A 15,949-nucleotide genomic window follows, 5' to 3' on the forward strand; every position below is an offset into this window, starting at 1 on the left:
GGAAAATACGAGCAATTTGTGATGAATAGAGTCACATATGTAATTTACTATAAGTTTCTGGCCCTGGTTCCAGTCTCTGAATTCCTGCCAGTAAAGTGCAGATCTGTAGTTGACCCTGACCTTTGACTTCTATGGGAACAGGGGGTAACAGAGATAATTCCTCCTTTGGGAATCTACTGAATATCCCATAAACAAAGACTTCCTGTCCTGGGAGTGATGCAGGGAAAAGAAGGAAACAAAAAAACATATGTAGATCCAATAAATTCTTTTTATCGATTTTCCAATAAAAAATACATTCATACAGAAACTATTTTACAAAACAATTTCAAATGAAAAAATCTTGTTATGCCATAAAACAAACAAAAATAGAGCCTCATATTTTTATCTCCATGTTTATCCGATAAAGATTCACTAGCTAAAGATGGGGCGTCTTCGCAGGTCTTTGAAAAGTTGAGAGAAAGACATCACATGGCAAATGAAACAACACATAATACTTAGCGAGCAAAATAATGCAAAAATTATGACAATTCAAGTGTCCAGAACAATTCACGTCTGAAAAGTAATTTTTTTTTGAAATTTTTAATGTTTTTTTTTCTTGAAAGATGATAGGCCACAGGTGTATACGCAAATTGATGCCTTTTTTAAAACATACATTTGCTCTACCTTCCTCCAATCAAAAACAAAGATGTTACAGAAGCAGATGAGGGAGAATGGAGTTTGTCTATTTTACAACAATGCTTCGGCCTCTCGTTGTTATTGGTTCATCTTTAGAAACAACACACTGCACTTGTTTTTGGTCCCATACCCTTTCAAAATAGAAGCTTCCTTACAAAATTCTCTTAGTTTACAATGTACATATCTTTGCATTTCTTTTGACATTTCTCAGTGTATGGACTTCCTTTAATGTTGACCGGGTTCACCTGTACAGCTGCGAGATTGACGAATGAGTGCCCTTAAAGCAGATAAGATCTTCGTCAACGCTTTCATAAGTCTTACTTTTTCAACAAAACTTTTTCCATTAAAAACACCGTGGCTCCAAAAAACGTTGGTTAGAAATGGGGAAAATGGTGATGGAGTTCATCCAACTGTGAAACCAAGGGGATTTCGATAAACTCTAGAGAATTCTATCAACCCACGGAGGAGTGCGTTGAAGTCGTGTACAGTAACTAAAGTTAAAACATGCATATAGTGAAGCTGGTACAGACTGGTGTCATCTCAGTTCAGCCGCAGACACAGACGGACTCCTCGAGACCTGCAGCACAGCTCAGCTGAACTGGTTGGACCGGTTTCTAGGGTACCGTTTAGTCAGATCACGGGCTTGTGTCAACCAGGGCTGAGTAAAGATACCGACTCACCCCGAGGGCGAGACTCACCAAAACACACAACATCAAAAACAGACTCGTGATTGAGAATGTCGTCATTATTTCTTCAGGATCCCATACTTTTCTTTTAAAGACTATACGTTTTTTGACACATCAACATATAAATGGCCCCCGGCGGAAATGGTTTCTTTGCAGTAAAATCCTAATTGGTGGCTGAGCGCGCCACGTTTTCATGAGAACATATTTCCAAGACTCTGTACCTTTGACAGCAAGTTACAGTCAATCTGAAGTGTATCCGCGCCACCTTGTACTACATAGTAGTAAACCTTTACAAAACTTGAGTTGCTTTTTCAAGTGGTCCGAGATTCTGTCTCAGACCTGGGGTCACTTTTGGGGGGAAATATGATTTAGTTGTGATATAGTTAACGATATGTTCAACAGAGAATGCGCGGAGATGTAAAAATGGCAGTCACTATGAAGCTGATATTTAGTCGTTTTCTGGATTATTATTCAGGAGTTTAGAGGAATCGGTTGCCAGACAAAAGGGCAAAGGTGCGACTGCATGGATCAGAGCCTTTATAAAGCAATTCAATAACGCACTAGTGCATCCGCAACCCTCCAGATGTGTGTGTGTGAGAGAGAGAGAGATCTATCTAACAGGACAAGGCCACTTACATAAGGCATCAGTAAGGTCAACAGTGCATTTACAGATAGAACAAAAGTGAAGAGCAAAAGTGAAGAAAAAAAAGAAAATCCCAAGATTAAGAAAGTTGCCAAGCAATAGTGGTATCCCCAATTTATCAAGAAAGTTATTCAAAAACAATGACTGCCTTATTTGTTTTGTAAATATACTATGATATCGAGTATTATGAAGGTAGCTGCTCTCAAATGAAACTTTGTTTTCCCATTAGCAAACAGGTGAGCAACACATCCCCAGATCCCATGCAACTTCTGTTATAATGGCAATAACCGTTTGTGTACAACCGTTGTTTTTTTTTTTGTTTTTTTTGTAGTTTTGTCTTTTAAGATACAGAGCTTACACAATGGACAACAAGATGAGCTTTATAGCGTGTATGTTTTCGAGACAGGCTACGTAATACATTGCACATTTAATAGCTGCACTAAACAAAACAACCTCCCGTGTTTTCGAAAATAGGGAGCTGTAGTTCCACCTCCGGGCAGAGAGGGGGCGCGCTCTCTCCCGCAAAATCAGCCCCACAAAAGAAACAGGCCCCTACTCCCCTCCACAGCCAGTAGACTCAAACAGCACGGACAGAAACCTATTTTTTTTTTTGTTGTTGTTGTTGCTTGCATTCGTTCTCAGTGAGACCACAAGAATCCCCCCGAAAACCCCCCCTCGCGTAACATCATCAACCCCCCTTCGTGTCATTCACTCGCCGTTCCGCAATGCAAGCTCCATCCGCTCCATAAAAGCCGGCACAGGCATCCAGTCTCAGGCACTCACAGTCCCCCATGCGTACAGGCAAACACAGTCATTGGAGGAGCGGCACACCCGCAGGAGTCCCATAATCCTCCAGGAAAAAAGCGCTGAACACCATACAGAAGAGTCTCTTCCCGTCTACTCCAGACCAAATTTCTCCCCGTTTTTTTTTTAAACATTTTTTTCTCTCCCCACCCCCCGCCCACGCCCACCCCGATCCTCCGTAAAAGCCTTTCAAGAGCCATCTCCACAGCGAGGTGTTGGAGGCACTAAGTATGGTGCAAATAATAGCCTGCGTTTGCTTCATCTTTTTCCACCGACTGGAACGTGGCGGTGCCCCTGTTTAACGCTCCCAGGACACACACCGGCCTCGCTGATCCCCCCCCCGCACAGGTCAGGACAAATCAACCAGAATCATCCCTCAGAGATCTCGACGTGGAGGCCATCTTAGATGTGCCTCTTCATGTGCAGTGCCAGGTGGTCAGAACGGGAGAAACACCTGAGGAGGGGAAACAGAGAGAGAAGATTTAGAACGGCGTTGTTGTCTTGTATCCAGATACACAGTTCATAGAACACAGTAAATAAACGTATTATAACTTCTGCTACGTGACGGAAGGCTGTTCATGTTTGTTCTTTTCACCCTACAAGGAGACTTCTGAGATCAGGTGTTTTCCACCTTAAGGCTCACTTCTAATTGTTAAACATTTCTGAGGACCGTCTTTCAAAATGAAAGAGAGAAAAGAAACGGGGCTGTAAATATGTTTTATGCCTCTCTGTAAGTACAAATACCACTTATGTATTCATATTTCCTCACATGCTTTGGAGCTTTTACTGGCACAGGGTTGTCTCCAACGTCACTTGGAGCCAGCTAGCTAGCTAGCGAGCTAACAGTGGCAAAACACATTTGTCTGTATTGTGATGTCAAAAAAATAACTGGTCATCCAAAATTATGCATTTTAAATTGACGTTTTTTATTTATTTATGTGAATTCTGGAGCACATTTAGATAAAAAAAAGATATCTATCTTTGGAAGTAAACTAATTAAAAAAAATAATTTAAATTGCTATTTGGCAGAACCTCCTTCTCGGCCCTCTAGATGGCGCTCTGAGGCCCATCGGTGGTTGAAAATAGCCGTCTTTAGACGTCCGATATCTCCGACTAGGAGGAGGACATGGACTGTTGACGTGGAGGGTTCAAGGACAAAGCCCTGTGGAGGGTTCAAGGACAAAGCCCGGGCTTCGCTCTCATCCTGTTTCCTGTAACGACCTATACAGGTTTGTCTCACGCCATTATCTGTCATTATCGTCCCCCAGGTGGTTCTTGTAAAGCGGCGATGGCTCATTGAAATGCTTCACCCGTCACGACACCTTCTGGCGTCTACCCATCAGCGATCCCCAGTCGACCCTTTGTGCCGAAATCTCTTTTCAGCCAACCCCTTGACCTCGACACCGTTCCATCAGTCCGTCCTTGACCCTCATTCACCCCTCCACCCAACACCTATTTCCATAAACTAATTTGCATAAGTGGTTCTCTGTTGTCAGTGAACGAGCGGAGAAGGGGATTCACTGCGATGTTTGGAAGTTAATATTCTTTAAATCCTTTGAAGGAGGCATGAAATCAAACCAAAAAAGCCCCCTAAAACTCTTGACGTACTCGGCTGCTTGTAATCGAAACTTTTTTTTAATCCATTTTGGGTAAACTATGATAAACATCCAATGTCCTGAGGACTCTCACCTGTCGCAGTGGCTGCATTTGAATGGCTTTGCTCCGGTGTGCTTCCTGAAGTGTCTGGTGAGTTCGTCGCTTCGTGCGAAGCGCCACACGCAGCCCTCCCATGAACACCTGTAGGGCTTTTCACCTGCGAACGAGATGAACATTCATGAGAAAGTGCATTGTTTGTCAAGAGAGACACCATTGTTGAGAGATTTCTGCACATGCTCCGCCACTTTTTTTGTCCCCCACAAAACCTGTTTGTTGACAGTTCAATGGGTTTACAGACACGATTGTGTTTCGTCCAATAACCTTCTTATCAACAGAATATTTTCTCTGTGTCCCTTTCATTACAAGCCCTCTGGCAAATGCCCAAACCGTATGATCCATCAATCAAAACGTCAGAATATCAAACATTCTGAAATTGTAGCCGTTTCGGACTTATTCCAACTTATCCGAGAGGTTTCACAAAGCTGGTTTCAGACAAAAAGTGAGATAGTTCGAGTCGGCGCTAAGCAGATTGAGCTGACTACTGTAAGTTGAAGAGAAAAACAACCTCGTGCCTTGTGGGTCTTGAGAGCTGTGGTATGCAGCTCGAGTAGACGGCTTATGTAACGGCCGCGAGCTGCAGGAAAAATAGAGCCTGTTCTTAATGGTCCTGAAGGCCATTAACCGTGCGGCTAACATGGTCAGTTGGGGATGCTCGGAATGCGACTTCCTCCGCTAATGGGCGGCACAGCTGTAAACAGGCTGGCAGAGGTCGAAGGTGACTGGGGAAACTGCTCACACTTGAACCCCCCTGCAAACACTGCAAATGTCAGATTCCCATAATTTTTTCTGCCTGCGACGGCAAACGGCTGAGTTTCTGGGTCTGTTCCCATGGTGAAACCTGAGAACTGTTGAACACAAAAGGACGTCCCTCCCCCCCCCCCCCCCTGCATGAAGTCACGTTCCTCTGTGTGAATTAGGTCACAGTTGAGGGTATTCCTCCTGACAAACTATTCAAAGTATGTGGGAGCGTTTTTTTTCACCCACTGCAAGGCACGGAGTCAATACCTAAGTTCATCTCACTTTCCAGAAGTGTTCACTCTTCAGATGAGTGGATTAAGTTTTACTTATTAACCCCCCCCTCTGGTGACTTTGCACTCATGACATTTGCATGGCAGCGATAACAACATCTCACTGTCGAGTGTCTTTACCTGTGTGCGTGCGCTGGTGTGCTTTGAGGTGCGAGCTCTTGGTGTACACCTTCCTGCATCCGTTGAACTGACACCTGTGCACCCGCCTCCTGCCGTCCGGCGACGCCTCCCCGCTGGTCAGCCCCGACCTCTCCGCGGTCCGCTCTATGCCCCCAGTCCTAATTTTCCCGGGTGAGTGCAGCACAGTCTGTATCCCGTTCCACGCAGAGCCTTCCTTGCCCAGCTCGGGCGAAGACGGCGGCGTGCTGATGATGGCGGAGCCCAGGTCTTCGCCGGCGTCTCCCACAATGTCCGTCAACGGGCCGGAGGAGAAGTCGAGGGTCGGGGAGAGCTCCTCGGAGCTGTCCGAGGCCTCGCTGCTGGCGTCGGAGTTGAAGCCCCCGGCGTCGATGTGCAGGCCGTCCTGATTGTCCTCCTCCTCCTTGATGCGGGGGATCTTTGGGTCCGACTCGTCCGACTTGTCCCCACAGGCGAGCATTAGCTTGCTCCACAGGTCCCCCTGGCTCTCAAACTTGATTTCCGTGGCCGAGACGTAGGGCTCGCTCTGGAGGTACCTCTCCAGCTCCAGGCATGTCTGCGTGGGGGGGGGGGAGACGAGAGAGTGAGTTCACGGGTGTACAGGGCCTGAGGCCTGTAACAAGATGCTTCTCTTCAAACAGGAAAGTCCCTAAATGCCCCCCCCCCCCAAAATGATGATGATTTTTCACGGGAAACACAAACGCTACACTGTGTTTATTCTTAGCAGCAGCAGCAGCAGGAGGGGGAAACGCTGTGACACTGTAACACCACTGGCCCTGCTTCCTTCCTGCCTGCAGGAAGACACAATGTCCTATGCAGAGGATAGTGGAGCACGCTCTACGGGTGCCCTCTGAGGCCATATCAGGGAAGATTACAAGCACCACATTTCCTTCTGAGAACATGCAAGAACAAGGCGCTCTCAAACCCGCGACCGATGGCATGGTTGTGTGCGCGGGTGCGTGCGAAGGGGTGTGCTGGAGGTTCGGTCATGAAATTTACATATGCTACAGAGCCCCCCCATTGGGTTAGGGAAGTGCTTGTAGATCTTTTAAATCGATCAATTATTCAACGTAATGTGGATTTAATAATGCATTCGGAGGCATCGCTAGAAATAACATAGCACACCGGGGACCGAGAGGAGGGAGGTCTGGTTCACGGGGGTCCATAAAAAAAGCCCCGGCATGAATACTGCAAGAGCCGCTGAGGATTGTGGGCTCATTTTCCTTTTTTTTTTTTTTTTGAAAAGGAAGCCAGAGAGCACTTCCTCAACCCACTGCAGTCAGTGAGCAGGGGCCAGACATGAGGGCCGCTGACGGTTTCCCAATGAAGCAGATTACAAGCTTCATTATGAAACCACTGAACACACCAGTGGTCACACCATAAATATGGAGGATGACTCATAAAGTTAAGTGAAGAAAAATGACTTTCTATAGAAAAAGTGTGCAGACTCAGAGGTAACCGTGGTACATTTTATAGAAACACTTCATTCAAATAACAGAAGGACAAGTATCAATACTATTATTCATATAGCAATATGATAATGGCTTAAACACGTCTATAGAGCATGGTGTCAGATTCCACCAAGCCCTTATCACTAACACACTTTCTGTCTGAAATAGGAATGTTGTGGTAGTAATTTGGCAATGAGAGAGAAGCCATTCGAGGCAAATGCTTCTCGTCAGCAGTGCTGGATACATCCCAGGCGAGCTTTAAATGCCTGGGATGGTGACTTGGCCCGGAGCCCGAAGAGATCTGATAGACCGGGAGACTGGACGCGGGCTGCCAATTCATTTCATTTCAACCAAAAACCCGAGCAAGAGGCGACTCTCGCCCTCGATCTGGTGTCCAGTGTAGAACTGCACTGTTCCGTCTGCCATCCTGGGGCCGCTTTGTCGAGCCAAATTGGAATAGAAATCATTCTCTCTCTCTCTCTCCCAGGCTGTCACTCTTGTCTGTGTCTGTGTGTGTGTGTGTGAGAGAGAGAGAGAGCAAGAGCGAGCGAGAGACAGAGAGAGAGAGTGTGGAGGAGATACGCGCAAAGACGCACGGCTCGCTATTCAGTCGCTAAATCTGCAACACGGCGTGTTTTTATTTTTACGCGCCTCCACAACCTGCAAGCGTGAGCCGAGACTGTGTGCAGCAGTATTTTTAACAGCAAACGCCACTAAGAATGCTAAACACATAAAGTCACTTCAAACTTATCATAGGAATATTGTTGTCATGTTGAATCACAGGAACACGATTACAGCACATCTCATTGAATGTTACAGAGATGTGCCATTAAGGGAACTTGCATCACTTCCCCTTAAAAAAAAGCACGCAAGTCGACTTTTAACGGGGAATTAACTGTTGCACTAAATCAAACGTGGAGTTCCGTAAACAACTTTGACATTTCGCAGGTCCGCACGCGCCGCTGTCACTGGAGAGCAAGTTTCCCAAAATCACCCACATTCCTCGCACTTTACGACGTAAAACAGTCGCACGGGACGATCTGTCAAGCTTTTTTTTTTTTTTGTTCGCGTTTCGATGGAGGGGAATAAACTCGTTACCTGCTGCCAGTACTCTTCCAGGGACGGTAAAGCGGAAAAGTATCCGGTGTCGTGCACAATCTGCAGCTCCTGGAAGATGCTACACATGGGGATGACATCCATTTCACTCCTAAGATGCAGCCTGCAGAGAGAAAAAAAAAACCGAAAGCTCGCTGTGTTTCGGAGAGAAGCTGGAGTCTTGGCTGCGTTCGCATGTATGATGGTCCGGAGTCGTGCGCTTCCAGTGGAGGTTTGGAGCGTGTGACGCACCGAGAAGCGCACAACACTGAACTCTCCAAAAAAAGTCCGTCACTGCACTGTAAAACTTACCCTCCTCCCTCCCTCCACCCCTCCACCACCTCCTCCCCCCCGATTCAAAATTACAGACATCCACCCCCCCCCCCCCTTCCATGTGATTGCATTACGTTTCGGCGCGTCCGCCAATGGGCTCGCAGGAGCGCGCCTCCCGCCTACAAAGACCACCTTCTGGCCAATGACGAGCCGGAGCCGACTCATCCTGTCTGTTGCGGTTGGTGCGCGGTCCGAAGCGTCCCCGGCTCCCATTGGGCTAAACGAGCGCTATTTTTAGAGCGGTATATAAACCGGAGTGCTCGCGCACCAAAACGAGGAAGTTGACTGATTCGAGCGTGAGTGTCTCCGGAGCAGGAGAAGCGCTGGCTGCTGGCTGCTGGCCGCTTCACTCTCTAAATAGACGCCACTTCTCTGTTGTTGTTTCATCACACAAACACGACTGACACCACTTCTCTTGGCGACTAGAACCTCGAATGTAAAGAGGAACGTGTGCAGATAAACACACGGGCTCAGTATTCTCCCGCCTGTGGAGCGCGATCCAGGCGGTGGTATTCGGAGGCGTCTGCGAACTCAGGGGGATCGTTAAAGGTCTGATCAATTTCTGCAGTCTGTGAAACAAATCAGAGAGACTTCTTCCCTTTCATGGCCGTCCAGAGATCCACGAGGATTGTTACGAGTCCCCCCCTAAGACAGTGGAGACAGTTTAATAAGCCATTAAGTTATAATAGAGTCGCCATAAAGATGATTATTCACAAAAAGCTGTGCAGGTTATTGTAGTGGCGGCGGCTGGAGGCGTGTCATGGGGGACAGGTTTGCTCCTGCAGGAGATAATGTGCATGTGTGTGTGTGTGTGTGCGTGTTTTAATCTCAGTCACCTGTGGCTGGCTTGTTCTACAAAAGAGAGTTTACTTCTCTTGCACCAAAAGCGTATTTGCTATTCTCGATTATGATCATGAAACCACATCACCGCTTTACTTGTTTCCTGTAGATGCAGGCAAGATAAAGAGGTAGAAAGAAAAAAAAGCGCGGGGCCACCCATGGTGCACGGGGAGAGTTTCTAATATATATATATATATATATATATATATATATATATGCTCCAGAATAATGTGTTATAAATACACACTAGCACTCTTCCCCGAATGTATGTAGATGCTCTGCCGTGATCAGTGCTACCCCCCCACTTCCCATCACCCCCGGATCAAAGAAGCATGAATATTAATCAGAGGTAATAGGCCTACATGTTGATATAGGAAGAGATGTATGTCCTCGGTGTGTGCTCTGCTTCGGGCTTAATCGCGTTGGTAGCATAAAAGCTTCACTTGTGAAATGTCATTTCATAAAACATCAATAGTTCATTATTCTACTTTAAAATACTGGTGATCCAGTCTGTGAAAGAATTAGGCTTTTATTTTGTTAAGTGAAGAGTTAAATCGCCTTCAGCTAATATGACTAACAGCACTTCAATTAGTTGGAATCTATGTGTGCTCTATGAGATGCCACTCTTACTTAAGAATATCTTACTTAGATCTCACTCCCTCATTCCAAACAGTGTGACTAATGCGGAGCTATCATTACGCTCACTAACACCTAACATACATTAGACGAGAGTAAAACTGCATACCCAGTTGCACAAGATGTGGGATAAAGTTGAAATGAAGCGGAACAGCAGCGGCATTGACGGGCCGAAGGCAGGCGATGTGACAAACAACATATTTGGAACAGAGCACCATTGTTTGACCCAGCGGCCCGGTCGAGCGCCTCCACAACGGAGTCTCTTTTGTTGAGATCTCAGCTGCGGGCACATTTGCAGCGCTCAGCAGCATCACATTTTGTCATGAGTTTAAAGGGGTACAGGGACAGAGAGCACATGGACAGGTCTCTGTTGTGACATGGATGATTAGCAATAAAGGGAAGAGTCATGCTTCCCTAAAGCATCAATGAGTCATTGTTGACCATATGAACAGTGTGGAGGACGGTAGAGTATTTATATCAATGTGCATACTGTATGTACCCTCATTATTAAATAATTATTTTGATGCGCAACATGTCAGTAGAGAAATGCAACAGGTTTTTGGGGATTGTCCCGTGTGTTAATTCAACCCTTAAAGCTACTATGAGAAACCTATTGTGTGTTGATTTTGGCGCTCCCTGTGGATAGAAACGGTAGTGTTTACAAGACCCAGATTCCCTTTAAAAAAAACAACTAATTTTACAGCAGCAGGGTCTGACAGTCGGCCCTTCTCAGTCTTGATTCTGGTTCTCCCGTGCCTCCCTTCCCTCCAGCGGTTCCAGCAATACGGCCCAGGTCTCCAGCAGCGTGGTGTTGGCCCTCAGCGGGGACCAGCGGAGTAGCGAGGAGAAGCTCTGCTCCTGGCCAGAGGAGGAGACGCTGCTGAGCTCTCCACCTCCCACCAGAGCTCTGACTGCAGGTCCGCTGGAGTCTGACCTGAAGGAGTTTCTGGTGAACCTCCGTGATTGATTTCGACCCGGTGGCACTGCTTACAATCATCAAGAATAACTATATAGAAGTAGCCAATCTTCTCGCTGATGATCTTGTTTACTTACGTACGTCATAAAGTGGCATCAGTATCAAACTGAGACAAGAAGTTCCTCCCAGTAACTTTAAGTCGTGAGAAAACTAAACTAAAATAAAAGATGATTCATATGTAATGCCCGAAACAATAACACATTCAGGGTGCCAGCATTTACTCTTGACTTCCATTCATTATTTATACTGTGGAGTTTCTGCTTTGAAACTCACGTCGTCAGTATGTTCTTGCACCATCGTCACCTCGAGAATGCAGCACACTCACCAGCAAATATTTCTCAAGTGACCCTTTTCTTCTGTCGTCACAAAAAACAAAAAAACCTTTGTGCTTTGTGAAACTCTGTGTTTTATTGCCTTCAAATCAAATTCCTGAACACTTGTTGTTCTCGTGGCAGTTATTCTGACTCTGATGTAAAGATAGCATGAGACACACGACTGTACAGAATCAGTGCAGTTGCCATGAAGCAGCGACTGATGTTGGGGGCAATGCATGTGGGATGCTGGCCTGCCTTTGACAGGATGAATCCATAGCAACAAAATAATGAGCATAAATCGAGCCTTGTGTTTATTTGTATGCGTCTGACGGCTTTGTCTACTTGAGAATGTGTTTGTTTGATTAATTGGGTAAATGCCTATTGAGAAGTAAATGTTGTGCAGAAACATTCATTTTACAACATATAAGAATGACACAGTGTAAGTTACATGTTACAAACATGTTTTTAATAATCTATGCAAATACTCATTTATTTATGTTGCTTACATATTGTTTATTATTTAAATACAAGCAAACCTTCGCACAGCATCCAAAACCACGATTGTAATATTTATACCACAGCCGAAAACGACGTACTCGGCCAGAGTTCTTTTGTGAAAGTGTAACCACAGAAAATATCAGAGATCAAGCAGAGAAAACAAAACCGTTGCTGTTTCTCATCCAACACACACACACACACACACACACACACACACACACAGAGTTTAAAATCCTGCATTTGGAAGCCATGCCAAAAAATGGTCACTCACTTTTAATTAGCTGTCCTAAAATTCTTTGCACAGCAGATAATGGGCAGTTCTTAATTCGCAAACAGTGTCTGGTGCCCGATTAGCAATCCGCAGTTGCAATTAGACTAAAAAAGTTTTTTAGTTGCCGTTTGGAGAGAATAGCGTAAAAACTAAATAACAATGAGTTATCAGCTGTGCATGTTGTGTCGATGCTTTTGATTGATCTCGCGAATGTATCCCGTTTGGTGCCATGTGGATGCACGAGAGGGTTGATTTTGCTAACATATTCAGTGTGTGGCACCCCAACTGCCTGTCACTTGCATCTAATCAACATGCAAAGATATTCAGAGCGAAGAAAAGTACAGTATGTAAAAGCGTGGAGCGGGCACAATGAACAGTCTGTGGAGTGACTGCTGCTGCAAAAAATACAAGCAGAGTTAGTGTAATTGCTTCGTTACATCACATGTGGTAGTGATCTTGGGTTCTGATGCACTGCAGATGAATCAGAACCATAAGACCTCAGCCGTTAAAGGGAATGGATGCGTGCAGTGTTTAGGGGAACAAACATTATGACAGAAATGCTGCTTCAACTCCTGGGGAAGCTGACTGAGACATGTTCTACAACACCTGCCCTCTTTTGAACAAGGTTTTCAATTCCCAACAGTCCAACAGTAAGAGGGAGGTTATATCCGATGACCTGAGAGAAGCTCAGAGCTGAACACGAGGAAGCAGACTCAGTCTACCTTCCCTGGATGAGTAATAACTGCACGGGGAATCAGGAAAGTGATGTGTACAAGGTTGCATGACAGCAAAAGTCTTGTGGTGCCCATGACTAAAGCAATATTCACAACATAACCCAATAAAGACTAAAGGGAAGAGTTTACCAAATATGTTGGAAGGGGTTTGGTGACATTAGGCACCATAAAAGATGCTTAATTTATCCTCCTGTGTTAAGGCTTTACACCATATAGCACCGGAGCCTACAGATGCAGTTGCTGTAGCTGTGCTGTAGGCTACACCATAGACGATTTGTTTGGCAGTAGCCCAATCATCAGAGACACAAACCTGCCCAACTGTCATAAAAGTATTGCCGGTGTCCTTGTTTTTCATCCATCCGACATCTGTTGTTTTGTCAGTCCGTGTGTTGAGCCGATTGAACTCAGCGCCCCACTTATCTCAATAACGGGCCGGTTTTAGAAAGCTTTGCCAAATGGTACAGAAAGTATCTGAAATGATCGCAAGCCGCCCAAAACCGGCTTCATAACGACAGTCCACAAAGCAATGGGTTACGTCACCTTCTTATATACAGTCTATGGACACGACACACAAAATGTCCTTAAAATAGATACACACTCCCATGAGATAACTTATACGTTGTACACAGTGATGCACAACCTGGCTGTAGGAATGGAAGGTGGGAGATGGTAAGAGAGGTATCAGAATTCTGATCAACTGAATCAGCCAGTCCAGCTACAGAAACACAGCTCCCAGCCTGGTAGTTACAAAGAAATCTCCTTGTGAGACATGCCCTCAAAGAAAGGTCAATTCCAATGTGTTTCCCACATCTATCAACTGCACATTAGAATGAGCCATGACTCATCCCATCTGAGGAACACGTCATCTGTTCATCTCAGAGAGGGGGGGGGGGGGGAAGGGGAGCCAAGTTCAGTTGACCTGCCTACAGTATGTTAACCATTTGCTGGAACGTTAGCATGCTGGTTTCGAGCGTCCCAGGGGAGCACTAAAGCAGCCATCCAACGGAGCGAGTGAGGAAATGAGAGGTGTAGCTGCAGACAGATAAATGTGAGTGCCTGTACAGTATGTATGGCTCGGTGGTGCGTATGGAAAGCTTTTAGGTGACGTAACGCGCAGCGTTGGTAAATGTCGGTGACATCAATTCTTAAAAGCGACATGCGAGAGCCTCAGACACTTTCCAAACCGTCAGGATGATGTGTGGCGTCCCACAGTTGAAGACAAAGTGGTGCAGTTGATGCTGATCTGAATGACTTCTCTCATGTGTGATGCAGTGCTTGACACTCTGCCTGCTACGAGCTTGGGAAAAACAGAAGTGGTGTAGCAAATGTATTGATGTGCTAATTACTGTGTGATGTCATCTGGCAACCTCTCACAACGTTTTGGGGCAGCCAGTAGCTACTTTAAACAAAAGCCTGAGCCACGAGTGCCGTCTCGCAGCCGTAATGAATCGGTGGGTGGCAGGAATAATGTGTACGTCCAAAAAGTGTTCTCATTCCAACACGTCACATACCGACGCTTTGTCAAGACGCTTGGCGTCTCTTTCTAACGCACCGGGTAGCCCAGCGCGTCCAGCTATGGCGCTCCACTGAGGGCGCAGTAAACACATGATTAATGTAGTGAATTCAAACAAAAAGGTGCTTAGGTCAACGTATCCCCATACAGCGGTTGGTATGATATCGTACGAATAGTTACTCATCATTTTTCATGCATTTTCCTATGAAAGTCCAGCAGCATGTGTCAAGTTCACTTTTCAAAATAAACTTCCATCTTCACAGGAAACAATTTTAGGTTTAGGCTACAAAACCACTTCGTTAGGTTGAAGAAAAACATCATGTTCAGGCTTAAAATAACTACGTGAACTATAAGTAAAACACAAAGACTTTGGGACACCGGTCTCCTGGTTGAAAGTGTTTGTGTGACCCATTCACCTCCACCTCCATCCTGCCCTATGTGGCTGTTGTTCCCACAGCGTCTAATGATGACACCGTTAGCATTGGAGATAGTTGAAAGCCATGCGAGTCTCAGGCTCCGACAAAGCGTTGGTGTTTGCAGCCCTTGGAATAAAAAACGGGCCCGTGCTGCTGTCCTTAAACACGTCTCAGTGACACAGAATACACATTGCTGACTTCTACCTTTTGTTTGACTTTGTGGTGATATTAGACATTTTATGATAATTAATATGGCGTGAAAATCAACATAAAAATAATGAACGCAGAGAGGGTAACAGCAGTTCAGCCAGCAGGGAGCATGATGCAGATTAATTTCACTTACTGATGATTCTGAATAATTTAGCATAAACCCATAAACCCCATTCATGTAGTTGATATAATGGATCGACCTTTACGTGTTAATCTAATCAAGATCCTTGGTGGTGGTGGTGGTGGGGAGGAGGCGTTGAACCCCCATGACATAGTAAAAGACTATGATGTGATAATTCAACACTGTATGTGTGCATGTATTTTATTGGCCAATCCACAGTACTAATAGAACCCTTCCTCAAAACCAACACAATGATGTATTTGGAAAGAGTGAACCACGGTGTTTTTTTACTCCAGTACTTGGTCTCGTGGTTAAAAAGCTACAACGGCTGCGAGTCAAAGCATTCAACTCTCACTGACTGATTTCACTAAAATATGATAGGCGATATACTTTGATTTGCTGCAACAGGACACGACAAAACATGGTTCTATTTTATAGATGTGAGCAGCAACCAGAATGCAGTCCAGCTATGCCTTGCAAAGCATGTCTTGAGGTGAAAGGTCAAGGGACCCCTGCGAATATATAGCCATGCCAGTTTTTCCCCCTCGTCAAAATGTTGTCTAACTTTGTAGCGTTAATAAGCTTTAAAACCGAACCCGCCACAGCCTCTTAAAGACAATAATGCAGGTCTCACGGGTTAAATTAACAGTCGAAAACTGCCAAACTATAAGAATTCTCACAAGATTGTGTATGTCTGCACATTGTAAACCCGCATTATGCAGACCGATTAAATACAGTGAGTGCACCCATCACCTGTGGATATTATGTACTTGATTATACCGTTTTGAATGTATAGCTACATTTTTAGCATCAAATACTCCAGTGTTGCTCTGATGTCACACAGGAAATCT

General features: G+C 45.3%; 1 protein-coding gene across 1 annotated transcript; it reads right to left on the reverse strand.

Annotated features, from left to right (window-relative positions):
• Positions 1 to 250: 250 nt before the first annotated feature.
• On the reverse strand, positions 251 to 8,518 carry LOC142956312 (Krueppel-like factor 6). Its single transcript, XM_076097836.1, has 4 exons — positions 8,240 to 8,518; positions 5,673 to 6,246; positions 4,498 to 4,621; positions 251 to 3,262 (listed from the first exon to the last, which is right to left on the reverse strand). Exons 1-4 carry the CDS (start codon positions 8,339 to 8,341, stop codon positions 3,211 to 3,213), a joined length of 852 nt encoding a protein of 283 aa, XP_075953951.1. The 5' UTR covers positions 8,342 to 8,518; the 3' UTR covers positions 251 to 3,210.
• Positions 8,519 to 15,949: the final 7,431 nt, after the last annotated feature.

The sequence above is a fragment of the Anarhichas minor genome, unplaced genomic scaffold, assembly GCF_050575085.1.
Source record: "Anarhichas minor isolate MPS153535 unplaced genomic scaffold, ASM5057508v1 ptg000024l, whole genome shotgun sequence".
Classification (NCBI taxonomy): Eukaryota; Metazoa; Chordata; class Actinopteri; order Perciformes; family Anarhichadidae; genus Anarhichas; species Anarhichas minor.

What these genes read in the sequence shown, in the direction of transcription:
- LOC142956312 (XM_076097836.1), bottom strand. Translation starts at nt 8,341, where the DNA reads ATGGATGTCATCCCCATGTGTAGCATCTTCCAGGAGCTGCAGATTGTG. An exon ending in TGGAAGAGTACTGGCAGCAG is followed by an intron (nt 6,247 to 8,239) that starts GTAACGAGTTTA and finishes CCCCCCACGCAG; the next exon opens with ACATGCCTGGAGCTGGAGAG. An exon ending in AAATGCAGCCACTGCGACAG is followed by an intron (nt 3,263 to 4,497) that starts GTGAGAGTCCTC and finishes TCCCCTCCTCAG; the next exon opens with GTGTTTCTCCCGTTCTGACC.